We start from the raw sequence: 26899 nt of genomic DNA on the forward strand, positions 1-26899 counted from the left end.
CGCGCTGCTGTTGCAAATGCCGCTTGTTGCTTCAGCTCCTTTGTAGCAGTTGCAGCGAAGCCTAGTGCATTACACAGACTGGGCGGTAAAGGCATTGATTTCTGTAGCCAGGTGTGACGTATGGGGGGGGTACCTGGCTGGTTGCTAGGCTGGGGCTGGGGGTGACCCCCACTGGCTACTGTCTGTACCACGGCCCGGCAGGACGGGATGAGTCACTAGGCAAGGGTCTCTCAACCTGTCCGACCAGCTACCCCCCAGGGAGCGCAACAAACGAAGGGGGATGTCGCCCCTGGCTGGGGGCAGGGCTGGAAGAGAGTTAGTTTCGGTCTGGTATCATCGAGGAAGCAGCCTAGGGAAAGGGGCTGGGATTTAGGGGCCCAGTGTCCCCCATCTCAAGGGGGGCTGAGGCATCCTAGGCCTGCCCTGGAACCAGATTCCATCTGTGCCGTGCTGTATCCTGGAGAAGCAATAAACTCCCCCTGTTCTACTGGCTGGGGGAGTCTGTTCGGCCACTACGGGGGTGCAGGAGTCGGGGGACCCCAACGCGCCGTCACACAAGGTCCTCTGGGGGGCAGAGGCCCACCCCCCTTTGAAGGAGGCCCTGGTATTCTTTCTCCTGGCTCACCGATGGCCATCACTGGCCTAGCTCGGCCGTGGAGAGGAGAGGGTCAGCGTTTCCAGATGGGTGATGGCTTTGAGCTCAGGGCAGGTGAGGTGGGGAGGGTTCCCTTGTCTTTACTGATGGCCAGGCTTTGGGCTGTGTGTGTGCAGGCTAATGGCAGCGTCCTGCTGGGTGGGAATGGGCTGACGTGAAGGGGTGAGGGGAAATTGCTGAAGTGCTGGGTGTCTGCCTGCGGCGTGGCGATTAACGGGCTGGAGCTGATGTGGCTGTACCAGAGGTGCCCCGGTCGTCGGCCATGGCTTGGTGCAGAGCTGCAGTGACTTGTGTGGCAGGGCGAGCGGCAGAGACATTCAGAGCAGCTGCTGTCTCCCCGATGGTGTTGCTCAGGGTTTCGATGGGAACATCCGTTGCAGAGTAGCTGGTCCCCGCAGTTGTGCTGTCGAATGCTGAGCCCGCACTGACCCGACCCGCTTGATTCTCCAGGGTGCTTCGTACAGTTCTGCCCTAAAGCCCCAAGCGTTGGGCTGCGTCTCCTAGGGCCAGGGCTGCGCACTTCCCCTTTTCTTTACGCATGATCCCTTTGGCTGCCCCCAAGTCCTTCGTGAGAGCGCTCACCAGGAACACGGGCCGGGTGCTCTCCGCAGCCACAGAGCCCTCTGGCCGCTGGCACTTTTCAGAGTAGCTGCTTTTCCTGTAAGCCTCTCTGGTTGGCGGTGCCCTTCGTTCGTGCGCGTGCACAGAAAACGAGGTCAGGGACTCTCTCAGTAGCTGCTCTGTCTGTGTGAGCACACGGCAGGGGGAGGGGATCCAGGGAAAGCACCGTCATGGCTGAGAGATGCAGCTCGTCCCTTCCGTGTGGTCCCAGTGGGACTGGGCCGGGGGGCAGTTCATGTTCCTGCTGCCCAGCGTGTTGTAGGGCAGGTTACTGTTAGTGCGCTCGGCGCTGCAGCCTTCTCCTGCCTCGGGTCGTGCGTAGTCCCCCCGAGCCAGGCCAGGTCATTAGACCCCGGACTACAGGCTGAACCACTGTGGCCCAGGACTCTGGTCTGGCCATATCCACGGGCCAGCAGGACCTCGGACATTGCCGGACTAGAGAGCCCCAGCACAGAGGGCTGGGAACGGCCGGCCGGCAGGGCAGCAGAGCCCGTGGGACGCCAGAGCCTGCAGACCAGGCGTGGGCAATCATTTTTGATTGGGGGGGGGGCACTCTAAGAATTTGGAAAGTGATCGAGGGCCGCACTCTTCCATGGTGTTAATGGCAGAGGTGCGGGGTCTGGGATGGAGGTCGGGGGCAGAAGGGAGCTTTGGGTAAAGGAGGCATTGGACTGGGGTGCAGGGGTTGGGTTGGGAGCTAGGGCGGGGGATGGGGGAACGGGAGGGGTGCAGGGGTTGGGTTGTGAGCTAGGGCAGGGGTTGGGGGTACGGGAGGGGTGCAGGGGTTGGGTTGTGAGCTAGGGCGGGGGATGGGGGTACGGGAGGGGTGCAGGGGTTTGGGTTGGGAGCTAGGGCGGGGGATGGGGGTACGGGAGGGGTGCGGGGGTTGGGTTGGGAGCTAGGGCGGGGGATGGGGGTACGGGAGGGGTGCGGGGGTTGGGTTGGGAGCTAGGGCGGGGGATGGGGGTACGGGAGGGGTGCGGGGCTTGGGTTGGGAGCTAGGGCGGGGGATGGGGGTACGGGAGGGGTGCGGGGCTTGGGTTGGGAGCTAGGGCAGGGGATGGGGGTACGGGAGGGGTGCGGGGGTTGGGTTGGGAGCTAGGGCAGGGGATGGGGGTACGGTTCTAGTTGCTGACAGTTATAATAGTGTTCAGTGAAATTCCCCGACTTTTGTAAGGTGCTTCACTTAGTACCTAGGAATGAGAAATCAAGGCTGGTATGAAAGTAGCAGGGCTCCATTAAATGGCGAACAGCTGCCTCTCCAAACGTCACTCTGAGCAAGGCCCTGTCTGGCGGGGTGTTCCGGGCGCTCCGCTGCGTCACTTGGAAGCAAGCACACAGGCAGCGCGGATACGTTGTGCAGCTGACACAGACGGAGGATGTGGTGCATAATAGAGGCCAAAGTTCTTTCCTTCGTTCCGTCCGCTTGCCGCTGTTGCTAATCGAGGATTCGTGTTGCCTCTGCTCCCGTCCCGGGGGAGAGCCTGAATCAGTCTTCCCGGCCATCATGTCACATGCAGCAAATAAAGCAGAGAGCTCTTAGGGGTCTGGGCGCGTGCCTCTGAGTCCTCACTCCCGGGGAAGCTGCTGCATCTCTGAGAAGGGGAGGGGATCCTGGGGCCGGAGCCAAGCTCGTTGTAAGGAGTCCTCAGACCCCAGAGCCCCAAGTCCCGGGAGTAATGCCCGGAAGATTCCCCAGCCCCCTGGTGGGATGTTAGAGCTGTTGCCAGTGCCAGAGGGGGGTTCGGTCGGAGCTGTCACCCATCCCAAGGTCTCCGTGCTCGTCCACGTCTCAGCCCGTGTCCTCCAGCGAGGGGGTTCCCCTCCTGTGCGGGAGAGTCGAGGCTGCGTCTGCCCCTGGGCGGCGCCTTGCGGAGCGTGGGCTGGACAGCGGGCCGTTGTGCGGGTGGCTGCTGGCTCCCCTCGCCTCTACTCACCCCCGTTTCCTGTGCGCAGCAAAGCAAGAGCAGGAGGGCAGCCAGGAGAAGAGTGTGCAGAAGAAAAAGGTCAAAGAGCTGAAAGTGCTGGATTCCAAGAGTGCCCAGAATCTCTGTGAGTGTGGGCGGGGGTCGTGCCGAGCCCGGCGGGGCCCTGTCTGTAGTGCTTGGTGGACTGTCCCCGTCCATTTATTTGTGTCTCTTCTTGGACCCTGGCAGCAATTTTCCTGGGCTCCTTCCGTATGCCTTACGAGGAGATCAAGAACATGATCCTGGAGGTGAACGAGGCTGTGCTGACGGAGTCCATGGTGCAGGTGAGTGAGGATCGGGGAGGCTCGTTGCTTTCCCTGCAGTGGAGGCCCTTGCATTTGCTGTGCTGAGCTCTGCCCATCAGTCTTCCCTAAGAGCATGGCCTCCTTTTGAGGGCTCGTGGAGGCCCCACCTTCTCCTGCGCCTGCCTGGGCCTCATGGCCGCACCGTTTCGCCCTCAGAACCTGATTAAGCAGATGCCTGAGCCGGAGCAGCTGAAGATGCTGGCAGAGCTGGGAGATGAATACAGCGAGCTGGCCGAGCCGGAGCAGTTTGGGGTTGTGGTGAGTGTCCTGCCCACGCCATCGTGCAGTGCTCCCGTGCGCAGGGCCTGGCGTCTCCCCCCAGGCCTGCGGCGCGTCCCTTCCCTCGTCTGACCCCTCCCCTCCCGCCTCAGCGAGTCCCGCCTTTCGCCTTGGGGGGCCCTAGCGCAGCTCCCCCTCTGGCTGGGCCTAGGAGGGAGACCTGCAGAGCACCGAGGCCGGTCTCCACTGAGCAGAGGGTCCCCCAGGGTTCGGCCAGCGGGTCTGGCAGAGACCCACTAAAGCAACCACTGAGGGCGCCCTGCGCGCCAGGGCTCTCCCCGTCGCGGGGAACAAGGGAAGGCGAAGGAGCGTTGCTCCCATCGACCTCCCGCTGGGGGCCCCCCCCAGAATCGCTGCAGAGTTCGTCGGCTCCAGTTGACGTCACTGGAGCTGCGTGGCTTGTCTCCGCCGGCCTCAGGGAGTCGGTCGTGAGAGCTGCCTGCGAGGAGGGAGAAGCTGTTGAAGCCCGTGGAGGGGCTAGCTGGGCTCGGGGGCCCTGCCGGAGTGGGCTGGCGGCTGATGGCAGCAGGGGGAGTTTGGTGCTGGCTCTCAGAAGCCAGAGGGGGCTGAAAGCGAAGGACAGAAATGGAGAAAGGTGGCAGAGCTGCATTGAAGAGCCTCAGCTTCCAGGCATCTGACCAAGTGGGTCTTTGCCCACGCAAGCTTGTGCTCCAATCGACCTGAGTCTGGAAGGTGCCACAGGACTCCTCGCCGCGTATGCAGGCCCAGACTCGGGTCCTGGGGCTCTCTGGTGGCTGGAGCCTGGGTGCTGGTTGTGCATGGGCCGCGCGAGGGCTGTTTGAACTCCAAGCAGCGCAGGGGAATGGAAGCAGCTGCGTGTGGTGTAGCTTGGCCCACCTCAGACTGCTACTCGGCGGTGAGTATCTGGCCATAATTTCCCGTTCCCCAGCGTCCCACTTCCTCTGTGCTCAGTAGTAGCTGGGGGAGTCGCACTCCTTGGTTCCCCGTGCGGATAGCGGTTCGCTAGCGCGTCGTGTGCAGACGCCCTCCGCAGTGCGTGGCTCGCCTAGCTAGAGACCATTCGCTCTGGGCCGCTTGGCCTGCGGAGGAGGCTGTCTCCGCTGTCGTTCTGAGCAGCGTCCCTCCAAGCTGCGCCGCGGCAGAGCTTCGCAGGGGATTCCTCAGCTCCGTGCAGGAAGCCCTGAGCCCCTGGCTGGCTAGCCGCCGGGGACGCTGGAGGGACACTGGCCCCGACTAAAACTGACCTCCAGTCCAAGGGGCAGCAGAGCCTTGTCTGTGTGCTCAGAGGGGCTGGTATCTCTCCGCTTGCGGGGCCGGACGTATAGACCCCAGTTCCCCTCTGCACAAGGGGCGGCTGCTGGATCCCTTTGCTGGGGAGGGCTGGTGGAAGAGAAGCTTGCGCCATTGGCCGTTGCTCCAGCTGGCCATGCTGCGCCAGTCCGGGACCTGGCTGTAGACAGCGCGGCAGCAGAGGGCTCCTGGTGATACTTGGGGGCCACGTAGCCTTCTCGTTCGCGATTTGCTGCCGCCCCCCGGATTCTCTGCGCTAACTCCAGGGTCTCCATGCAAGCTCCTGGATCCGGGGCCTCGAACTTCTGTCTCCGACGTGACATTTTGAGTTTTCTTTTCCTTCTCGTTCGCGTTTGGCACAATTCGTCTGGCTTCAGGGGCAGAGACCCCTCAGGACACGCGGTCGGAAATGGTTTGGGGTACATTGCAGGTATTCTGAACTAATAAGCTTTGCTGGGCCTTTTGCCTGCTCCTGGACCCTGTGACCTGAGTGTAGCCATGGTCCCAGTACCACCACGCTATCTTCTTCCGCCCAAATGCCCCAGGGCAGGAGCTGACGTTCATTCTCCAGAGCAGTGTTGATTCTCCCCTCCGGAGAGGTGTCCCCCCGAGCACAGAACGGCTCTGTGATGGTCCGGTCTCCCGCTTTCCGTGGCAGCCTGTGACGGGAGCGGTAACTGCCTCCTGTCTGCGTCCAGAGCGAGGGCTCGGCCCTCGCGTTACAAGCCATCCGAGTCTGCGGGGGAAGCGGCTTTCCAGAGGCAGCCAGCAGGGCCCCCCGGGCCTCCGCTCTCCACAACGCTTGAACTCCGCTGCCCGCGCCATCGCCTCAGCCACCACGCCGAGAGCAGGGAGTCCCGGTTCCTCACGCCTGGGCTCCCTTCGGAAGTTCTAGTCCCAGTCCGGCAGCGGGAGAGAAGCTCGGGGGGGAGGACCAGGATTGCTCCTGGGTTTCCTCAGCTCACTTGCAGCCATGGCGTGTGCTGCACAGTCCCCCCCGCGGGGGGGTGTGCTCCAGAATCCGGCCTCTGGGTTTGAATCCATTTTGGAGCCTTGTGGGAGCAGAGAAGAGGTCAGCGACGTGAGCAGCGTCGCCTCCGTGGTCTGCACAGAGCCTGGCACCAGAGCCCGTGGAGGGGGCTGCCCAAGTGCAAATCTGTCAGCCCACTGGTCCGCTCTGGTTTTAGGCTGCCAGGCCCTTGGCCCCCTGTCAACGTTCAGATGTGCCTGGTGCTGCAATGATTTCTTGACTGGCCCTGTGCTGCGTCCGAGGGCTGCAGCGGTGCATGGCAGCACCCGGCCAGCCGGAGTGTTCTTAGCGCGGCCCGTCGGGCGGCACTAGCAAGGGGCGAGTTCCTGTCCGGCTTCAGCCCACGCTTGGGCAGTCCCGCCGTTTCCAGCCAGTGCCTCTCCTGCACCGCTCCAAAGCCTGGGCTTTGCATAAGCGCCGTGTGGAAATCGCATTGGCCACCTTCTGGGATTGCCCAGGGAAGCCACTTAGCGCCTCCTGCCGGCCGAGTCCACGCCGGTCAGGCGCATTTCACGCCGCCATGGCCCCCCTTGCCAGATCCCATGTCTGTCGCCTGATGGTTGTTTCCCAGCTGTGGCGCTGCTGGACCCTGCCTGCAGCTTTCCCCACAAAAGGGGCGGTACTTGGATCCGAGTCCATGCTCCTTTATGGGTCCAGGGCATGGGGAGAGACGCCTGCAGGCTGGAGACCAGTGCAGCGGGCCAGGAGGTGAGCTGCGGCAGCAGGGACCCTGGCACGTGGGGAAGAGGGGGCCTGGGGCTGGTTGCTTTGGCCGGTAGAGGGGGGGCCAGAGAGCAATAGCGGGGCCCTGGTGGGCGGTGCACGCCGGTCGTCGTGGCAGCAGAGTCCAGTGAGGTGCGTAGAATTGAGGGGTTGCTCTTGCAGCACTTGGGCCCCTGTGCTGCCGACAGGTGCCCGGCAGCCTCAGCAGGGCAGCGTTCAGTCGGCACGGCCGCCCGGCCACGGCCCATTGCGTGGGAAGCCCAGACAGATCCCTTCCTTGTTCCCAGACTTGACCCAGCTGAGCCAGTGCCCTGCCCCAGACACACCGTTCACCCTAGGGGCGCGGGGCCTGGCAGGCTCGGGGATGGGCGACGGAGCGGAGCAGTCTGCTCCCGGCTGCTGCCCTGGGCCCCGTGTGTCCCGTCCATAGGACCGTTGGGGCAGCCCCCCACGGGCCTCCCAAAGTGCAGGGCGTGGGGTGGCTGCCCCAAGCCGTGCTACGGCCAATGCTAGTCCTTCTCCCCCGCGTTCTGTTGTAGAAATCAAGCCAAGGACTGGATTACAGCAAGGCTGGGACCCTTTTTGGGTTGGGGGCCGCTGGCCCACAGAAAAATCAGTTGGGTGGAGAGCAGAGGGGGCTGGAGCCCCGAGCCCCAGGAACCCGATCCAGGCAAGCGGGGGGCCTTAGGTTCCCCACCCCTGGGTTACAGGATCCTAGTTATCCTGGGTGGGGCCCACCAGCGGGGTGTCTGGTGCTTCCGGGCGAACTAGCCGTGCTCCTGCCAGTGTTTCCAGAAGGAAATTGGGGCTGAATTCCAAGTCAGTGGCGCTGAACCGGAGACTCTTCGATGGTTGAAGGGAAGCGTTTCTGCGTGGTCCTGTCGCAGGCTGCGGTGTCCCGGCCGTGGCCTCTCCTTGCCATTGTGGAGCATTTCTTGTTCCTGATAATCCGGGTTTTCGTCTTCTGCAGCTGAGGTGCATTTAGTCCCTAGAATGAGTAACTTCCTCAGTGACTGGTGATTCTGTCACCGTTTGGTGAAACTGGTTCCCACGAGTCTTTTGCCCAACGGTCTGTGAGTCACCCAGTGTTCGGGATCCGAGCTCGCCCTCCTAGGCCCATGGCCGATCTGAGTCAATTCCTGCCCACGATGCTGTAAGACCCATCCCCGGCCATCTCCCTTCTGGACGTCTTCCCCGTAGGCCGGCTACGCTCCTGCACTGGACGCCACGCTAGAACTGGGCCAGAGCGGACGTGTCTAAGGACGTGCCTGGCTGCCCTGAGCGGCGAGCAGCCTTTGGTCAGTAGCTACCTGCGCTGGGCCACGTGACGCTCCATGGGCTTCGAGCGGGCTGCCAGGGCGGTGCTGTTCAGCAGCCGGCGGCTTTGAGACTAAGGCTGCCAGGAAGCTGCTGTGTCCTGCTGCGTCCGGGATAGTCTCTTGCCATTGGCTCCAGATTTGATGCTCCCGGGGAAGCCAACACCTCTGGTGCTGTTTAAATATTCACGTCTGAGTAACCCTGCTGCGGGCTCCTACTGCTGGTGGGGAGAGTTGCCTGGCTGGGGGCCCCTAACGCACGGCCTCCGGGTGCCCCCGGCCAGTGCTGCCTGCTGGGGGCCCCTAACGCACGGCCTCCGGGTGCCCCCGGCCAGCGCTGCCTGCTGGGGGCCCCTAACGCACGGCCTCCGGGTGCCCCCGGCCAGCGCTGCCTGCTGGGGGCCCCTAACGCACGGCCTCCGGGTGCCCCGGGCCAGTGCTGCCTGCTGGGGGCCCCTAACGCACGGCCTCCGGGTGCCCCGGGCCAGCGCGGCCCGGCTGGGGGCCCCTAACGCACGGCCTCCGGGTGCTCCCGGCCAGCGCTGCCTGCTGGGGGCCCCTAACGCACGGCCTCCGGGTGCTCCCGGCCAGCGCTGCCTGCTGGGGGCCCCTAACGCACGGCCTCCGGGTGTCCCCGGCCAGCGCGGCCCGGCTGGGGGCCCCTAACGCACGGCCTCCGGGTGCCCCGGGCCAGCGCGGCCCGGCTGGGGGCCCCTAACGCACGGCCTCCGGGTGCCCCGGGCCAGCGCGGCCCGGCTGGGGGCCCCTAACGCACGGCCTCCGGGTGCTCCCGGCCGGCGCGGCCCGGCTGGGGATCCCTAACGCACGGCCTCCGGGTGCTCCCGGCCAGCGCGGCTCGGCTGGGGGCCCCTAACGCACGGCCTCCGGGTGCTCCCGGCCAGCGCGGCCCGGCTGGGGGCCCCTAACGCACGGCCTCCGGGTGCCCCGGGCCAGCGCGGCCCGGCTGGGGGCCCCTAACGCACGGCCTCCGGGTGCTCCCGGCCGGCGCGGCCCGGCTGGGGATCCCTAACGCACGGCCTCCGGGTGCTCCCGGCCAGCGCGGCTCGGCTGGGGGCCCCTAACGCACGGCCTCCGGGTGCTCCCGGCCAGCGCGGCCCGGCTGGGGGCCCCTAACGCACGGCCTCCGGGTGCCCCGGGCCAGCGCGGCCCGGCTGGGGGCCCCTAACGCACGGCCTCCGGGTGCCCCGGGCCAGCGCGGCCCGGCTGGGGGCCCCTAACGCACGGCCTCCGGGTGCCCCGGGCCAGTGCGGCCCGGCTGGGGGCCCCTAACGCACGGCCTCCGGGTGTCCCCGGCCAGCGCGGCCCGGCTGGGGGCCCCTAACGCACGGCCTCCGGGTGTCCCCGGGCCAGCGCGGCCCGGCTGGGGGCCCCTAACGCACGGCCTCCGGGTGCCCCGGGCCAGCGCGGCCCGGCTGGGGGCCCCTAACGCACGGCCTCCGGGTGTCCCCGGCCAGCGCGGCCCGGCTGGGGGCCCCTAACGCACGGCCTCCGGGTGACCCCGGCCGGCGCGGCCCGGCTGGGGGCCCCTAACGCACGGCCTCCGGGTGTCCCCGGCCAGCGCGGCCCGGCTGGGGACCCCTAACGCACGGCCTCCGGGTGCCCCGGGCCAGCGCGGCCCGGCTGGGGGCCCCTAACGCACGGCCTCCGGGTGCCCCGGGCCAGCGCGGCCCGGCTGGGGGCCCCTAACGCACGGCCTCCGGGTGTCCCCGGCCAGCGCGGCCCGGCTGGGGGCCCCTAACGCACGGCCTCCGGGTGTCCCCGGGCCAGCGCGGCCCGGCTGGGGGCCCCTAACGCACGGCCTCCGGGTGCCCCCGGCCAGCGCGGCCCGGCTGGGGGCCCCTAACGCACGGCCTCCGGGTGCCCCCGGCCAGCGCGGCCTGGCTGGGGGCCCCTAACGCACGGCCTCCGGGTGCCCCGGGCCAGCAGGGCTTTGGGGCCGATTGTCATGCTTTCTGGAACTGGGGCCTTAGAATTGGAGCTCCCGGGGTGTATTGGCTGCGTGCCCATCCCCCTCCTCTGTGTGATCTAGCCCTGGATTTCACAAGCCTGGCAGAACTGGCTGTGCTTTGCCATGTGGGCACTGCAGCGTCGGTTAACCGGCCAGCGGAGCCTGCGTGCGGCTGGGAGCCAGCGTGGTTAGTGGCCCCGGGCCTTAGCAGGTAGCGCACAGGCCACCGTGCCGGGTGAGCAGGCCTCTTTCCTGGCCCTTCCCTGTGTGACCCTGTCCCTGTCCCCTTCCCTCCCCAGATCAGCTCCGTCTCCCGCCTGCGGCCCCGGCTCCATGCCATCCTCTTCAAGCTGCAGTTTAATGAGCAGGTGGAGAACATCAAGCCTGAGATTGTCTCGGTGACAGCGGCCTGCGAGGAGGTGCGCCAAAGCCAGAGCTTTTCCAGCCTGCTGGAGATCACCTTACTGGTGGGCAACTACATGAATGCAGGCTCCAGGAACGCTGGCGCCTTTGGCTTCAACATTAGCTTCCTCTGCAAGGTGAGTGGGCAGGGACTCGCTCCCCGGGCCAGGGACCGCAGACCGCAGCGGGTTCTCCGCCCTGCCTTTCCCATCGCCACGTTTCTCGTTCCCAGCTCCGAGACACCAAGTCCACTGACCAGAAGTTAACGTTGCTGCATTTCCTGACTGAGCTGTGTGAGCAGAAGTACCCGGAGGTCATGAAGTTCCCCGATGAGCTGATCCACGTGGAGAAAGCTAGTCGAGGTATTTGTCATAAAACCATCAGAACTGCCAGACGGGGTCAGAGCAAAGGCCCATCCAGCACAGGGTCCTGTCTCTGACAGTGGCCAGTGCCGGGTGCCCCGGAGGGAGCGAACAGACCAGGGAATCCTGTCGCCATTCCCAGCTTCTGGCAAACAGAGGCCAGAGATGCCATTGATGGCCCTGACCTCCATGAAATTATCTAGCTCTTTTGAACCCTATTATAGTCCTGGCCTTCACAACCTCCTCCGGCAAGGAGTTCCACAGGTTAACAGTGTGTTCTGTGAGGAAATATTTACTTTGGTTTGTTTTAAACCTGCTGCCTGTTAATTTCATTTGGTGACCCTCGTTCTTGTGTTATGGGAAGGAGTAAAAAGTTCTATTCACTTTTTCCGCACCAGTCATGATTTGATAGGCTGGAATCCTACCCCCTCAGTCCTCTCTCTTCCAGTCTGTGCAGTCCCCGCCTTATTTGTCTCTCCTCACGTGGCAGCCGATCCAAACCCCTCACTGGCTTGCTGCCCTTTTCGGAGCCTTTTCCAATGCCAAGAGCTCTCTTGTGAGCCGGTGAGCCTCTGCCCTCAGTGTTCAAGCTGTGGGCATCCCATGGATGTATGCGGAGGCCGTAGGGTAGTCATTGTAGCATGGGAGGAGAGGGGTACGGGTGATGTCAGAATTGCTGAGAGGCAGAGCTGTGTTTCCTGAGGGTGGGGGGCATGGAGACTGGCTTTGTTCCTGTGGGAGGTAAGAGGAAGGCTGCTCTCCGTGGGCTGGAGGGGGTGAGGGAAGCTCCCTGCACTCATGCAAGCCTTCTTCCAGCTGTCCTGCCGTGTGTCCTGGGGGAGATGGGCTGTGGAGAGGAAGGCGAGTGCGCAGAGCAGCAGGGTGCAGACTGCAGATGTGTCCTTGGGGTCCGGCATCCCTCCCAGTCCTGCAGCCCCTGCGTAGCCTGCCCCCGTGTCCCCCTCCGCCCTCCCCACTCTGACACGCCAGAGACGCAGGGCCTCACTGTGTCTGCTGTGCCCTGTGTTGTGTGGGGCAGGGCCGGGGCGCTGGGGTGTTCCCTTTGTGCACCCCTGGGGCGGTACAAGCTGCCTGTGGTGCTGAGGGACTGTTCTGGCCGACGCCGAGGCTCTCCCGGGCCAGGGGTGCGAAGGAAGCTGGTGCAGCGCGTCTAGGCTGGGGAGACTGAGGCAGCCTGCGGGCCCTTGGTGTTACAAGAAGGGCACAAAAGCAGCACAGTGGGCCCAGAGTCGGGCCGCCATCCCTTGCGTGGCCCCGTGGGAAAGGAGAGGGGGAATGGGCCGTGTGTGGCAGCCATCGCCCATGTGCTGGCTGTAGAAACAAGTCAGCTGTGCGCCCCAACATGTCCGGGAGTAACAGCCAAGGCCCCAGGAGCTGCCCAGGCACAGCACCGCTGCATGGCTGAGCTTGCCTGGCTCTCAGCGGGGTGAGCCCCGTGCGAGATCCATGCCCGCTCTGTGCACGTGGTCTGTGGCTGAGAAGCGAGTAGCCGCAGGTTTTGCAGGGCTCTCGAAAAGCTGCAGCTGCAGCGCTGTGTAAAATGCCATTGCGGGCAAGGCCTCGGCTTTGTTGGATGTGCTGGGAATATCGTCCCATCCTTGTCTCTTTCAGTCTCGGCCGAGAATTTACAGAAGAATTTGGATCAGATGAAGAAGCAGATTGCAGACCTGCAGCGCGATGTCGAGAATTTCCCCGCTGCCACGGACAAGAAGGACAAATTTGTGGAAAAAATGAGCATATCCTTTCCCCCTAGGACCGTGGGGCCCATGCGTACTAATGCAGAAGGGAGGCCAGGCCGTGGGGAGCTAGCACGTGCCATTCCTGTGGGAGAGGACGTCTCTGACATGGTCTGGGGCCAGGCGTGTTTGTGCATGACCGAGGGGATCCCTGGTTCATCGTTTAGACTCCCTGTGTCACAGGAATCGCCGCTGTGCCAGGTCCTCGGTGCTGCGTGCAAGGGGATGCCCCGGATCCTGGGCACTTTGCAGGGTGCTGGCATGTGCCCCAGGCGGGTGACGGTTGGCATGCAGGGCATCCCTGTGCTGAGGGTGTCATGCTTATAAGAAGCACAGGGGATCTGTGTCGGGAAAAGGCACCGCGCCGCGTTTCTTGAGAATACAGCAGAGACGCAGTTAGCACAAAGACGCGGACACGGCCGTCCTGCAGATGGTGCGTAGTGACCGGTCCATGGTGGCTCAAGTCAGTTCTACTGGCCAGGCAAGGCTGAGCGAGGAGTCGGGGTTCCTCTGAGGCTTGGCTTGCAGGACTGAACCCGGAGTCCCGTGGCCAGAGCCCCCCTTCTTATCCATGTCGGTTCCCGTGGGGGTCTGTGGGTATTGCAGTGTCAGGCTGCCGTCCTCCACCCGTAGGAGGTGGTAGTCTGTGGTGTTGGGAATTACCCTTTGATGGGGAGTGTCAGGCTGCCCGGCCTTGTCTCGCTCTTGGGGGGTCTCTGCCTGTCTCCAGGGTTCGTCAGTGCTGCCAGTTTAATTCAGCCTCAAGATAGAGTGCGTGTTTCCTTGTTATCTTCAAAGTGCCACTTCTTCTTGATCACCTGGGCATCCGTGCTGGCTGCCACTCGCACCGCGCCATTGTACGGCGGGCCAGACAAGATCAGTAGTTTCTAGAAGACAGCTTAGTGCTGCAGACATGGGCTGCCCCTTAGCGTTACAACTGAAGGGGGAGCAGGGCCTGGCAGTGACATCTAGCCACGAGACCGAGAGAGAAGGAGAAGCTGCCGAACTTAGAAGCAAGTCATTCTCCATGGGATCACGCTGCACCCTGCAGCCCAGGCCCCAGTGCTGACCCATGCGAGAACACACGTGGCTGCGAGGGCAGCGCTCACAAGTCATTCTCCATGGGATCACGCTGCACCCTGCAGCCCAGGCCCCAGTGCTGACCCATGCGAGAACACACGTGGCTGCGAGGGCAGCGCTCACAAGTCATTCTCCATGGGATCACGCTGCACCCTGCAGCCCAGGCCCCAGTGCTGACCCATACGAGAACACACGTGGCTGCGAGGGCAGCGCTCACAAGTCATTCTCCATGGGATCACGCTGCACCCTGCAGCCCAGGCCCCAGTGCTGACCCATACGAGAACACACGTGGCTGCAAGGGCAGTGCTCACAAGTCATTCTCCATGGGATCACGCTGCAGCCCAGGCCCCAGTGCCGACCCATGCGAGAACACACGTGGCTGCGAGGGCAGCGCTCACAAGTCATTCTCCATGGGATCACGCTGCACCCTGCAGCCCAGGCCCCAGTGCTGACCCATGCGAGAACACACGTGGCTGCGAGGGCAGCGCTCACAAGTCATTCTCCATGGGATCACGCTGCACCCTACAGCCCAGGCCCCAGTGCTGACCCATGCGAGAACACACGTGGCTGTGCTGGCAGCGCTCACAAGTCATTCTCCATGGGATCATGCTGCACCCTGCAGCCCAGGCCCCAGTGCCGACCCATGCGAGAACACACGTGGCTGTGCTGGCAGCGCTCACAAGTCATTCTCCATGGGATCATGCTGCACCCTGCAGCCCAGGCCCCAGTGCTGACCCATGCGAGAACACACGTGGCTGTGCTGGCAGCGCTCACAAGTCATTCTCCATGGGATCACGCTGCACCCTGCAGCCCAGGCCCCAGTGCTGACCCATGCGAGAACACACGTGGCTGCGAGGGCAGCGCTCACAAGTCATTCTCCATGGGATCACGCTGCACCCTGCAGCCCAGGCCCCAGTGCCGACCCATGCGAGAAAACACGTGGCTGCGAGGGCAGCGCTCACAAGTCATTCTCCATGGGATCACGCTGCACCCTACAGCCCAGGCCCCAGTGCTGACCCATGCGAGAACACACGTGGCTGCGAGGGCAGTGCTCACGAGTCATTCTCCATGGGATCACGCTGCACCCTGCAGCCCAGGCCCCAGTGCCGACCCATGCGAGAACACACGTGGCTGCGAGGGCAGCGCTCACGAGTCATTCTCCATGGGATCACGCTGCACCCTGCAGCCCAGGCCCCAGTGCCGACCCATGCGAGAACACACGTGGCTGCGAGGGCAGCGCTCACAAGTCATTCTCCATGGGATCACGCTGCACCCTGCAGCCCAGGCCCCAGTGCTGACCCATGCGAGAACACACGTGGCTGCGAGGGCAGCGCTCACAAGTCATTCTCCATGGGATCACGCTGCACCCTGCAGCCCAGGCCCCAGTGCTGACCCATGCGAGAACACACGTGGCTGCGAGGGCAGCGCTCACAAGTCATTCTCCATGGGATCACGCTGCACCCTGCAGCCCAGGCCCCAGTGCCGACCCATGCGAGAACACACGTGGCTGTGCGGGCAGTGCTCACAAGTCATTCTCCATGGGATCACGCTGCACCCTGCAGCCCAGGCCCCAGTGCCGACCCATGCGAGAACACACGTGGCTGCGAGGGCAGCGCTCACAAGTCATTCTCCATGGGATCACGCTGCACCCTGCAGCCCAGGCCCCAGTGCCGACCCATGCGAGAACACACGTGGCTGCGAGGGCAGCGCTCACAAGTCATTCTCCATGGGATCACGCTGCACCCTGCAGCCCAGGCCCCAGTGCCGACCCATGCGAGAACACACGTGGCTGCGAGGGCAGCGCTCACAAGTCATTCTCCATGGGATCACGCTGCACCCTGCAGCCCAGGCCCCAGTGCTGACCCATGCGAGAACACACGTGGCTGCAAGGGCAGCGCTCACAAGTCATTCTCCATGGGATCACGCTGCACCCTGCAGCCCAGGCCCCAGTGCTGACCCATGCGAGAACACACGTGGCTGCAAGGGCAGCGCTCACAAGTCATTCTCCATGGGATCACGCTGCACCCTGCAGCCCAGGCCCCAGTGCTGACCCATGCGAGAACACACGTGGCTGCAAGGGCAGTGCTCACAAGTCATTCTCCATGGGATCACGCTGCACCCTGCAGCCCAGGCCCCAGTGCCGACCCATGCGAGAACACACGTGGCTGCGAGGGCAGCGCTCACAAGTCATTCTCCATGGGATCACGCTGCACCCTGCAGCCCAGGCCCCAGTGCTGACCCATGCGAGAACACACGTGGCTGCGAGGGCAGCGCTCACAAGTCATTCTCCATGGGATCACGCTGCACCCTGCAGCCCAGGCCCCAGTGCTGACCCATGCGAGAACACACGTGGCTGCGAGGGCAGCGCTCGCTCCAGGGCACTGGCTGCCTCAGGCGTGCTGTGAGAGGGGGGTTGCGACGTGGATCCGCCCTGTGGCCACGTGGCCCACGCAAGGGCTGTGGGTGCGCTGTTTGTAGGGTGGTGGCCGGGCTCCGGCTGCGGGATTTCTGGGGAGCTGTCGGGGTGGGGGCAGCAGGGAGGGGTGGTGCACCGCAGGAGGAGCAGCACGGTGTGTGGAAGTGCAGTGCGTCCCATGCACAGTCTCGCCTACAGCTCCCTGCTCCCCCTGAATGCACACACTGACCCTGGGGCCCCCGGGACCCCGTCCCCGCTTCTTGCCACGCAGGCAGAGAGGGGTGTTTAGCGGGGTTCGCCTCCAGCAGCACCTATCCCAAACTCTGACGCCGCAAAGCTGGCTTTCCCGGTGCTCCCATCCCTCCTCAGTCGGCACGATTGTCCCGCGCCGATGGCCAGGGGCTGCGTCCCACTGCCTGCGCCCCATGGGAGGGGTGAGGTCACACTCCGGTCAGGGCAGGCGCCCCTCTAGTCTCATGTTTCCCTCTGCCCTTCTCCACGATCCTCGCGTGCCTCCCGGCTGGCTGCCTGCCCTTGCTTTGAGAGAGATGGAGGCGGGCTTCAGCTGTGTGCGTCCGTGCAGACTAGAGCCATGTCCTTGCTGGTGCATGTTGGTGGCTGTCTCCATAGCAGACTCGGAGGCAAGCCAGACTCATACGCTGCCTGAGGTGACCCTGCAGGCCTGGCCCCCCCGACAGGACCCTGAACCCCAACAACCCTGCCACCCCCTGAGGAGAGGGTACTGGGCACTCCGGTGCCATCCCTCACCTGGGGGTTCCACAGAGCAGCTGGTTGTAACCTTGACTCTCCGCTTGCACCTCTTTGTGCGGGACGCGCAGGAGCAGTATGAAAAGCTGCGAATGATGCACTCGAACATGGAGAACCTCTACAAGGAGATGGGCCAGTACTTCCTGTTCGACCCCAAGAAAGTGTCTGTGGAGGAGTTCTTCGTGGATCTGCACAACTTCAGGAACATGTTCCTGGTGAGCACGGGGCCTTTCCTGGCTCAGCGCGTCCCACCCTGCACACCCCTCGGCGTGACCTTTCCTCCTCTTGTCTCTGCCTGTCCAGCAACCCCCCCAGCCACTTCCCAAACCGCTGTTCCTCCCCTTTGCAGCAAGCTGTCAAGGAGAACCAGAAGCGGCGGGAGACAGAGGAGAAGATGCGCCGAGCGAAGCTGGCCAAGGAGAAGGCAGAGAAGGAACGACTGGAGAAGCAGCAGAAGAGAGAGCAGCTGATAGACATGAGTGCAGGTACGAGAGGCTGGGGAGGGCAGCAGAGGTTCTGGGCTGACTGCAAAGCTGGAGCAGCAGTACAGGTGGGAGGGGTGCTGGAGCCCGCTGCTGGGGGGTAAGTGTGTGCGCGCCTCGGCTTTCAGCAGCAGCGGCTTCAGGGTTGGGTTGATCCGGACGCATCCATCCCCCAGCGCTGCACAGGCCTTCCCTTCCCTTCCCTTCCCTTCCCTTCCCAGCCCGCCAGCCACCCTGTAACGTGAACGCACCGCCCAGAAGGGAGGGGGCGGCCTGTGTTCCTTCCCCGCGTCTCTGCTCGCTCTCTTGCAGGGATGGGGAAAGCACGTCTGGGTTGGAAACCTGTACGGCAGGCCCTGTGTGTCGGGCTGGCACAGCCGGGGGAGTGTGGCCCCTCCAGCCGGCTTACCCTGGGCGGCTCCGGGGGGCAGCGCCGTGGGGCTCAGGCAGGCATGTCTGGCACCCGTTCCTGGGGGGTAGGTTGCTCTGCGCGCCGCTGCCGTTCCCAGGCAGTGGGAGCCGTGGCAGGGCCGGCGCGTGGAGGCCCCCGGGGCCGCAGGGATGTGGGACCAGAGAGCCAGTGTCCTGCTGCGCCGCTGGCCTAGCAATCCCGCAGGCCCGATGAAGAGCTCTGACCGGCCAGTTGTGCGGCCGCTCGGAGAGATCCAGGTGCCGCCCGGCTGCTTAGCAGAGCGCCCAGAGCCAGGGCTTGTGTTGCTCCTGCCACGTCTCGGGGCACATCAGAAAGCGATTCCCCACGTGCAAGGAAAAGATTAGCAGAAATGTCGCCTGTGGGCCGCAGCCAGGTGGCCGGGATTCCCCCGCACAGGCCGGTAAAAAGTCAGAGAAGACTGGACCCCTGAGCTGGCCTGAGCTGGCCGGGATTTTCTGATGGCTTTCCCTGGCCAGGAGGCGAAAATGCTGTGTACCTGGCAACCCTCCAAACACTCAGCACCCGGCCTCCTCTCCCCTTCCCGGCTCCCAACACCCCCAGTGCTCAGCCGCTCCTGCCCCCGCGCTCGCTCTGAAAGGGGTCACGTGGGCTTATTTACATTTTTTTTCTCAACAACTTTGGTCTCTTCCCCCCTCCCCCCCCGTTCTTTTCCCCCCCTTCAACAGAATTTTTTCCTGGTGTTTTTCGGGGGGGGGGGGTGCGGTATTTTTGTTTCAACCATCTGGCAACCCTAGCCGTAGTCGCCTCCCTCCCCCCACTCTCTTGCCGCCTCCTCTTCACTTCCAGATTGGCCCCCGCTGTGGTTTCCATTCCCGCTCTTCTCATAGACCCCAGCCTGTCCCGACCACGCCTGCTGTTCCACTGAGCAGAGCACCCGGCCGGGGACACAGCGCAGAGCAGCCGGCAGGCTCCGTGGGCCCAGCTTGGGAGCCACTTCCTGGCACTGTCATTTATGTCCCTTTTGTCACAGCCACGAGCCCTGCTGCTGCCTCTGTGCATCTGCTAGAACGCACCCTCCAGTGCGCTCCCCGGCGCTTAGCCAGCTCCTTGTCCCTCTGTGGGATCCCCTGGCATCCCCGTGCCCTCTGCTAGGCTCGTGGGCCGAGTGGTGACCATACTCGGAGCCTGCATCCGCCCGGCACACCTGTCCTCTGTGCCCAGGAGCCTGCAGCCCAAGAACGAACGCCCGTCTCCGGGAGCTCTGGGGCGGGCCCCGCGACGGCTGGCACAGCCGGCTGTGTGCTGTGTGCTGCCGGACGCATTCCTCCTTCCCGCATATGGACTCAGTTACCGCCCATCCCCCTGACTTCCTGCCTCCCGCTCCATTTCCTGAGCGTTCCCCTTCCTGCTGCCTGGGGGAGCATGTGTGCAGTAAACTCGCCTCCCTTCTCCGGCTGCGCTCGTGGGCTGCCCAGCGAGCCCGCCCTGGCGCCTGCAGAGAGGGGCCTTGGGGAGCTCTCGGGTGGCTTTCCCCAGCCACTTGCCAGCTCCCCAAGTGCATCTTAATGGCTTGCGGGGTGAGCTAGAGCGGGATCCCCACCCCTTCGCCGCGTCTTCCCAGCCCAGCAACCTCTCGGCTCCCCCTGCCACTCCAAAGAGCCGTGGCTGCTTCCCCGTTTCCTCCCAGGATGTTTCTTCTGCAGCCCCCGGGGCTCCCCGGAGAAGCCGGGGGCTGCGTCCCCTCCCCGTCCCGGGGTTCCCCGAGAAGCCGGGGGCTGCGTCCCCTCCCCGTCCCGGGGCTCCCCGGAGAAGCCGAAGGCCGCGTCCCCTCCCCGTCCCCGGGGCTCCCCGGAGAAGCCGGGGGCCGCGTCCCCTCCCCTCCCCGTCCCCGGGGTTCCCCGAGAAGCCGGGGGCCGCGTCCCGTCCCCGGGGCTCCCCGGAGAAGCCGGGGGCCGCGTCCCCTCCTGGTCCGGGGGAGCCCAGGGGTGCAGCGGCTGCAGTTTGATCTTGTCTGCGAGCTGCAGGAGGAAACTGAAATAAGCAAATGTCCAGGCTGGCGCGCTCCGTTTCCTCCCTGGCACGTTGCAGAAGGGAGGCCTGTGCCGAGCGCGCCCCGCTCCTTCGGTCATGGCCCCTCCGGATCCCCCGGCTCCTCGCTCGCTGCCGGAGGCTCCAGGCCCCCGCGGGAAGTGCACGAGGCGTTGCTGAGGGCTCGTGCTGCTGCTTCCTTCCCTCCTGGGCCGTTCTGCTGCTCCCAAGCCCAGCTAAGGCGTTGCCCCGAGAGCAGAGGGCGCTACCAGCCGGGTGTGCTCTGCTGTGCTGGGAGAGCCGTGCCCCTCGGGGCCTTCGCCAGCACCCCAAAGCGCGGCGGTCCCGTGTTCCTCGGGGCGTCTGGCCCTGGCTAGCCCTCACCCGGCCCGTGTCTTCCCACCCCTACTAGCCCTGCGTGCCCCTCCGTGCCCCTCCTCGCCCCTTAGGGCCGTGCTCCCTGGCTGCTGCGGTGCCTTTCCCAGCCCCGAGATGCCTTCGCTGCTCCGCTGCACAGCTCACGTGGGCCCGCCCCTCCCCGGACTGAGCCCCGGATCGCTGGGGGGAAGCAAAGGCTCCCCTCGTGCGCTAAACCCTGGCTGGGGTCAGCTTTCCAGAGGGAACAAGTTCCCAAGCCAGGGCCCCTTGCAGACCCTGCCCAGGGCGCCCCACAACCGGCCCTGGCGCTAGAGAGCTGCCCTGGGGCCACGTGAGGAAGGGCACTTAGTGCCATGGGCTGCTGGAGGGCCAGGGGCTGCCCCGGGGGGCTGAGGCTCTGAGCTGGACCAGTGGGGACGTGGCTGGGACAGTCAGTTCCTCAGGTGGCCTGGAGCCGGGTGGGCCCTTCCGCCAGCAGGTGGCGCCGTGCGCAGCGAGTGGCGCCCTCGGCAGCCGCCAGATGTTCTAATGTGATTTATAGATTTCGGTTCATCCGGAGCCGTTGCCATGGGAACAGATTTGCAGAGTGCTCGTGCCTTCGCTGTTAACCCTGTCAGGGCCAGGCTGGCTGCCGGGGCAGAGGGGGACGCGAGGGACTCCCCTCGCTCCGCATGGCGGGAGGCAGGCCCCTGGTCTCGGGGCGGGAGTGCGGGCGCTGGCGCCAGCTGCCTGGGGACCAGCCGGCCGATTCGGGGAGACAGGACTTGGCCCTGGCTCCGTTTCTGGACGGCTGGAAACTGGCGCCCGGGGCCTCTTGCACCAAACACCCCTTCTCCCAGGAGAGAGGGGCTCTCGCAGGCTTCCTCCCACTGCCAGAGTGCGGGGCCCCGCGGGGCCGGGGGCCGAGGGTAGCGGTGCTGCCCGGCCTCGCTTCTACAGGCGCTGGCGCAGGGTCTGCCCACAGTCACACGCTCCTTGCTCGGGCGTCAGAGCAGCGGGGGGGCCGGAATGAGGCTGGAAACAAGCGAGCCAGGCAGGCCCAGGGGAGGCCGGAGCCGGAGGAGGGAGCTGGCTCTTTGACAGCCGCTCTGGCACGGTCTCTGAATCTTTCCGCTCTCCAAGGCCCCAGCTGCCTCTGATCGCGGCCTCCGAGGTTTTCCCTGCAGCCCATCCCCCAGCGCCTTTGGCAGTCAGCCTGGGGGGAGGGGGGTTCCCCAGCCCTGCGCCGTGGCCAGCACCTGCCCTGCCAGTGCTGGGTGCGAGGAGAGCCGTGCTGCTCCTCTGTGCCCGGGCGCCCCTCGTCCCGCCCCGCCCCGAGGGAAGCAGGGGGCAGCCGCTCTGGGCCCATAAGAGCTGGCTGGAGGAGAGGGGTCCAGGCAGTCCTGAGCCGTGCTCCCGCCGTTCTGTCAGCCCAGGGGGGAGGGAAGAGGCCGGTGTCGGGAGAAGGGGGCAGGTTGGGCTGGTCCCGTGGGTGGGAGGACGTGGCAGAGCCGGCCTGAGCCGTGTCCCCGTTCGTGTCCTTGCAGAGGGCGATGAGACCGGGGTGATGGACAGCCTGCTGGAGGCCCTGCAGTCAGGAGCAGCGTTCCGGAGGAAGAGAGGCCCGCGCCAGGGTAAGTTGGGGTCGGCTGGGCCCGTTACCCTTCCTTCAGCAGTGACCGGAGGCGCGTGCGGCCCCCGTCCCAGGCGCTGATCCGAACGGTTCACCAGAGACGCTGGGTGCTGCTCCGTGCACGCCGCGCCTGCTCGCTCCAGGGACCCGCCGGCCGCTTGACCCCGGTGGCCTGGAGCTCCGCTGGGGGCAGAAGGGAGGAACGCATGGGCCAGACGCTCTGGCGAGCTGCTGCGGGGGCCAGGCCCGAGGAGCACGGCCCCGGGCCAGCGGGTGGAGAGGAGGCGGCTGATGCCGTGAATGGGAGGAGAGCGCGCGCATGTTGGTGTCCTGCGCAGGGGGATACAGAGGCCATGGGAAGCAGATTCAGACCAGCTGGGCTGGCAGAGAATCGTCTGGGGCTCGCCTGTAGCGGGGCAGCTGTAGAGCAGAGCTAGTTAGGGAGGGTCGAGTGCTTGCTCACGTCCAGGCCACGTTGGGGTGCCGGGCCCCTCTCCCTCGGCAGGATCCGTAGGGGCAGCTCGTGGAGCGGTGCCCTCGTGGTGCAGTATGAGGGAGGCCGCATGCTCCCCGCCCCCGGGCTGCTCCAGCGTTGCTCGGCCTTCCTTCAGGAGCTCGAGCTTCCCGCCACGCCGGCGCTCGCTCCACGCTGACCACTTGTCCGCCGGAGGGGACCACAGACGCTGGGGTCAGCCCCACCTGGCAGATCTTGGCTGCCAGGGACCAGCTGTTCCGGATACAGACCAGTGCTCCGTGTCGGCAGCTCAGCCTCCCAGGTGCTCGGTGCTGCCTGTGTCTTTGGCTGCAAAGTGGCTGGCCCCGTGGCATGCCTGGATCTCGGGGGGTTTCGCTCAGCGTCAGGTGTTTTAGGTGGGCCGGTGGCCTCAGCGTCTCATCCCTCTCCAGTGCCTGCAGCCTCGGGGGAGAAGACCCCCAGATCCCTGTGGGCAAAGGATCAAACCATTGAACCATCCGCGAGCATTGTGGGCCCTCTGTGCCGTGCTGGCGGAGGCGATCACAGGGACCCCTCCCCCGTTCCTCAGGGTGGCTTCAAGGCACGCGAGGAACTTCTGAAGAGCGTCGCCCCCGTGCGTGGGGGGCGCACAGCTGACGTGGCGTGGGCACGAGCAGCACCTCTCAAAGGACACAGGCAGCGCGGTGACCCGCAGCGCAGCAGGGCGGCTGCGGGCAGATGTGGGCCAAGGACGGGCCCGGGGCTCCGGAGTGGGGGGAGGTGACGCTGGCTTTGGAAAACGCCTGCTCCTCCGAAGAGCCCTCTAAGCAGCCGCGAGGGAGGGGCAGGTGGGGCGAGGCCTCGGTGGGTCAGACGCGGGTACACGGCTCCGTTCTGGGGTCGGGGGTCTCGCTCAAGCGGCAAGCGCAAGACGCCGGTGGCCCTGGAGCAGACACCGTGTCGCTGTGAATCCCTCCAGAGGGAGGGGCGCGCCTCCCCTACGTCTGCTCCGCGGGAGGGCAGGTTCCCAGCCCCCTTGCAGTGAGGGAGGAAGAGAGACGCCTGCGGAGCGAGGGCACTGGGGAGAAGGGCACTCCGTGGCCCTGGGAGTCTGCACGTTCCTGTGGAGCCAGCCCACGTGGGACGGGGGCTCCCGAGGGTAGAGCAGGCTGGGAAGTCCTGCCGTGCAGTCGATGGGCCCGTGGAGAAGAGGCCAGTGCCTGGCGACCGTGGGCAAGTGGGGGAAGCGGAGGCGGCAGCGGATGAAACCGAGGGGATGGCTGGGGGGGAATTAAGTGATAATTCCTGAGTCCATCATGGGAAGCTGCAGAAATCCAGGGCCTGGTGGCCGGGGCTGACGGTGAGACGTCCCTGAGCTGATCAGTCCCGGAGTCGGTGACGTGGGCGCGGGTGGAGGCTCAGCCGGTGGGAACAGGCGTAGTGTCCCCCGGTGCAGGGGGGCCAGGCCAGGCTGCAGGGTGCTCGTCCCCCCAGTTTGCTCACTGGTGTGGGGCAGGGAATTGCCGTCAGCTTCCTACGGCACCAGCTGCTTCCTGCACCAGGGGTTCTGGGTCTTGGGCAGCCCCGGTGAGAGCAGGAAGGGAAGGTGACTGCAGGGGAAGTGGGGCTGCCTCTCCACCTTTCCAGCTGACACAAGCGGGGCAGGCCTGGCTGGAGGCCGTTGTAGGTGCTGAAGGGTCACTGACGGGCCGCGGGGGGAGCTTGGCTGTGAGGAGTCTTGCTCGGGTTCTGGGCTTAGAGGCTGTCCCCAAGAGCTCCCCTTTGCCTGGCTGGGTCCCTCCCCTGCTCTCTTGCTGCCGGACGCCGGCTCGGCTCTGCCAGTCTGTGGGAGCTCGCTTCCTGGGCTCGTGCTGCTCTGGGCACGCTGGGAGCTGTTGGCGTGTTTCCTGGCCCGGCTCGCTCCTCCCCGTGACTTGCTGTGGCTGCGGAAGAGCCGAGGGGTCAGTGTGGGGTCTGTTCCCTGGAACGTGAGGGACTGGAACTGCCGACGGGCCTCTGGGGACGCGAGGCTGCCCAGGGCTGGGGCCAGCCCACGTGCTCAGCCAGGAGGCAGGCTGCCCACGAAAGCCCAGTGTCCCTGCCGGGGGCTGTGCGCCTGGCCCGTAGCCTCGGCTTTGTCCACGAGTTGGGCTGCGCTGCTGCAGTCTCCATGCGGCGTGTTGCTCCGCCACCTGCTCCGGGGGCTGGAAGTAAGAGAGCGGAGAGCTCGGTCAGGCGGGGCGAGGGCCTGGCCTGCACCTCCGAGGCCACGTCCCCACGCCGGGGGCAGCGCCAGACAAGGGCCCGCATGTGGGGCAGAAGGCTGCCGGGGTCTCTGCTCCCTGCTCCCCTCCACTCCACAGCAGCCTTCATTCCAGGGCTTGCATCAGAGCCAGCCGAGAGCCTAGTGTCTGCTTAGAGGCACTAACAGCCAGGTGGCCGGGCTGCTGTGCGGGTCCGTGGCAGAGCACCCGGAGACCTGCTGTTCCCCACAGCCAGGCTCTGCTCTGCTGACCCAGCGGCCGCTCTGCGCACGGGGAGCCCCTCCTGCCTCCGTCAGGCCCGCGGCGCTCCCCCTCCCCGTCCCGGCACGGGGAGCCCCTCCTGCCTCCGTCAGGCCCGCGGCGCTCCCCCTCCCCGCCCCGGCACGGGGAGCCCCTCCTGCCTCCGTCAGGCCCGCGGCGCTCCCCCTCCCCGCCCCGGCACGGGGAGCCCCTCCCGCCTCCGTCAGGCCCTCGGCGCTCCCCCTCCCCGCCCCGGCACGGGGAGCCCCTCCTGCCTCCGTCAGGCCCGCGGCGCTCCCCCTCCCCGCCCCGGCACGGGGAGCCCCTCCCGCCTCCGTCAGGCCCGCGGCGCTCCCCCTCCCCGCCCCGGCACGGGGAGCCCCTCCCGCCTCCGTCAGGCCCGCGGCGCTCCCCCTCCTCGCCCCGGCACGGGGAGCCCCTCCCGCCTCCGTCAGGCCCGCGGCGCTCCCCCTCCTCGCCCCGGCACGGGGAGCCCCTCCTGCCTCCGTCAGGCACGCGGCGCTCCCCCTCCTCGCCCCGGCACGGGGAGCCCCTCCTGCCTCCGTCAGGCCCGCGGCGCTCCCCCTCCCCGCCCCGGCACGGGGAGCCCCTCCCGCCTCCGTCAGGCCCGCGGCGCTCCCCCTCTCCGTCCCGGCACGGGGAGCCCCTCCTGCCTCCGTCAGGCCCGCGGCGCTCCCCCTCCCCGCCCTGGCACGGGGAGCCCCTCCCGCCTCCGTCAGGCCCGCGGCGCTCCCCCTCCTCGCCCTGGCACGGGGAGCCCCTCCTGCCTCCGTCAGGCCTGCGGCGCTCCCCCTCCTCGCCCTGGCACGGGGAGCCCCTCCTGCCTCCGTCAGGCCTGCGGCGCTCCCCCTCCTCGCCCTGGCACGGGGAGCCCCTCCCGCCTCCGTCAGGCCCGCGGCGCTCCCCCTCCTCGCCCCGGCACGGGGAGCCCCTCCCGCCTCCGTCAGGCCTGCGGCGCTCCCCCTCCTCGCCCTGGCACGGGGAGCCCCTCCCGCCTCCGTCAGGCCCGCGGCGCTCCCCCTCCTCGCCCCGGCACGGGGAGCCCCTCCTGCCTCTGTCAGGCCCGCGGCGCTCCCCCTCCCCGCCCTGGCACGGGGAGCCCCTCCCGCCTCCGTCAGGCCCTCGGCGCTCCCCCTCCCCGCCCCGGCACGGGGAGCCCCCTCCCGCCTCCGTCAGGCCCGCGGCGCTCCCCCTCCCCGCCCCGGCACGGGGAGCCCCTCCCGCCTCCGTCAGGCCCGCGGCGCTCCCCCTCCCCGCCCCGGCACGGGGAGCCCCTCCCGCCTCCGTCAGGCCCGCGGCGCTCCCCCTCCCCGCCCCGGCACGGGGAGCCCCGCCCGCCTCCGTCAGGCCCGCGGCGCTCCCCCTCCCCGCCCTGGCACGGGGAGCCCCTCCTGCCTCTGTCAGGCCCGCGGCGCTCCCCCTCCCCGCCCTGGCACGGGGAGCCCCTCCCGCCTCCGTCAGGCCTGCGGCGCTCCCCCTCCCCGGCACGGGGAGCCCCTCCTGCCTCCGTCAGGCCCGCGGCGCTCCCCCTCCCCGCCCTGGCACGGGGAGCCCCTCCCGCCTCCGTCAGGCCTGCGGCGCTCCCCCTCCTCGCCCTGGCACGGGGAGCCCCTCCCGCCTCCGTCAGGCCTGCGGCGCTCCCCCTCCCCGGCACGGGGAGCCCCTCCTGCCTCCGTCAGGCCCGCGGCGCTCCCCCTCCCCGCCCTGGCACGGGGAGCCCCTCCCGCCTCCGTCAGGCCTGCGGCGCTCCCCCTCCTCGCCCTGGCACGGGGAGCCCCTCCTGCCTCCGTCAGGCCTGCGGCGCTCCCCCTCCTCGCCCTGGCACGGGGAGCCCCTCCCGCCTCCGTCAGGCCTGCGGCGCTCCCCCTCCTCGCCCTAGCACGGGGAGCCCCTCCTGCCTCCGTCAGGCCCGCGGCGCTCCCCCTCCCCGCCCTGGCACGGGGAGCCCCTCCCGCCTCCGTCAGGCCTGCGGCGCTCCCCCTCCTCGCCCTGGCACGGGGAGCCCCTCCTGCCTCCGTCAGGCTCGCGGCGCTCCCCCTCCCCGCCCTGGCACGGGGAGCCCCTCCCGCCTCCGTCAGGCCTGCGGCGCTCCCCCTCCTCGCCC

General features: G+C 66.8%; 1 protein-coding gene across 1 annotated transcript in view; it reads left to right on the forward strand.

The window, feature by feature from the left end:
- Positions 1–26899, forward strand: part of DIAPH1 (diaphanous related formin 1) — a 111743-nt gene that overhangs the window by 79829 nt on the left and 5015 nt on the right. The window contains exons 19-27 of the mRNA XM_075900019.1: positions 3233–3328; positions 3433–3527; positions 3705–3806; positions 10437–10676; positions 10772–10901; positions 12534–12657; positions 16972–17137; positions 17272–17407; positions 21731–21817. Coding sequence (XP_075756134.1) covers positions 3233–3328; positions 3433–3527; positions 3705–3806; positions 10437–10676; positions 10772–10901; positions 12534–12657; positions 16972–17137; positions 17272–17407; positions 21731–21817 — 1176 coding nt within the window. The remainder of the gene's footprint in view (positions 1–3232; positions 3329–3432; positions 3528–3704; positions 3807–10436; positions 10677–10771; positions 10902–12533; positions 12658–16971; positions 17138–17271; positions 17408–21730; positions 21818–26899) is intronic.

This window comes from Pelodiscus sinensis, chromosome 17 (assembly GCF_049634645.1).
Source record: "Pelodiscus sinensis isolate JC-2024 chromosome 17, ASM4963464v1, whole genome shotgun sequence".
Lineage (NCBI taxonomy): Eukaryota > Metazoa > Chordata > Testudines > Trionychidae > Pelodiscus > Pelodiscus sinensis.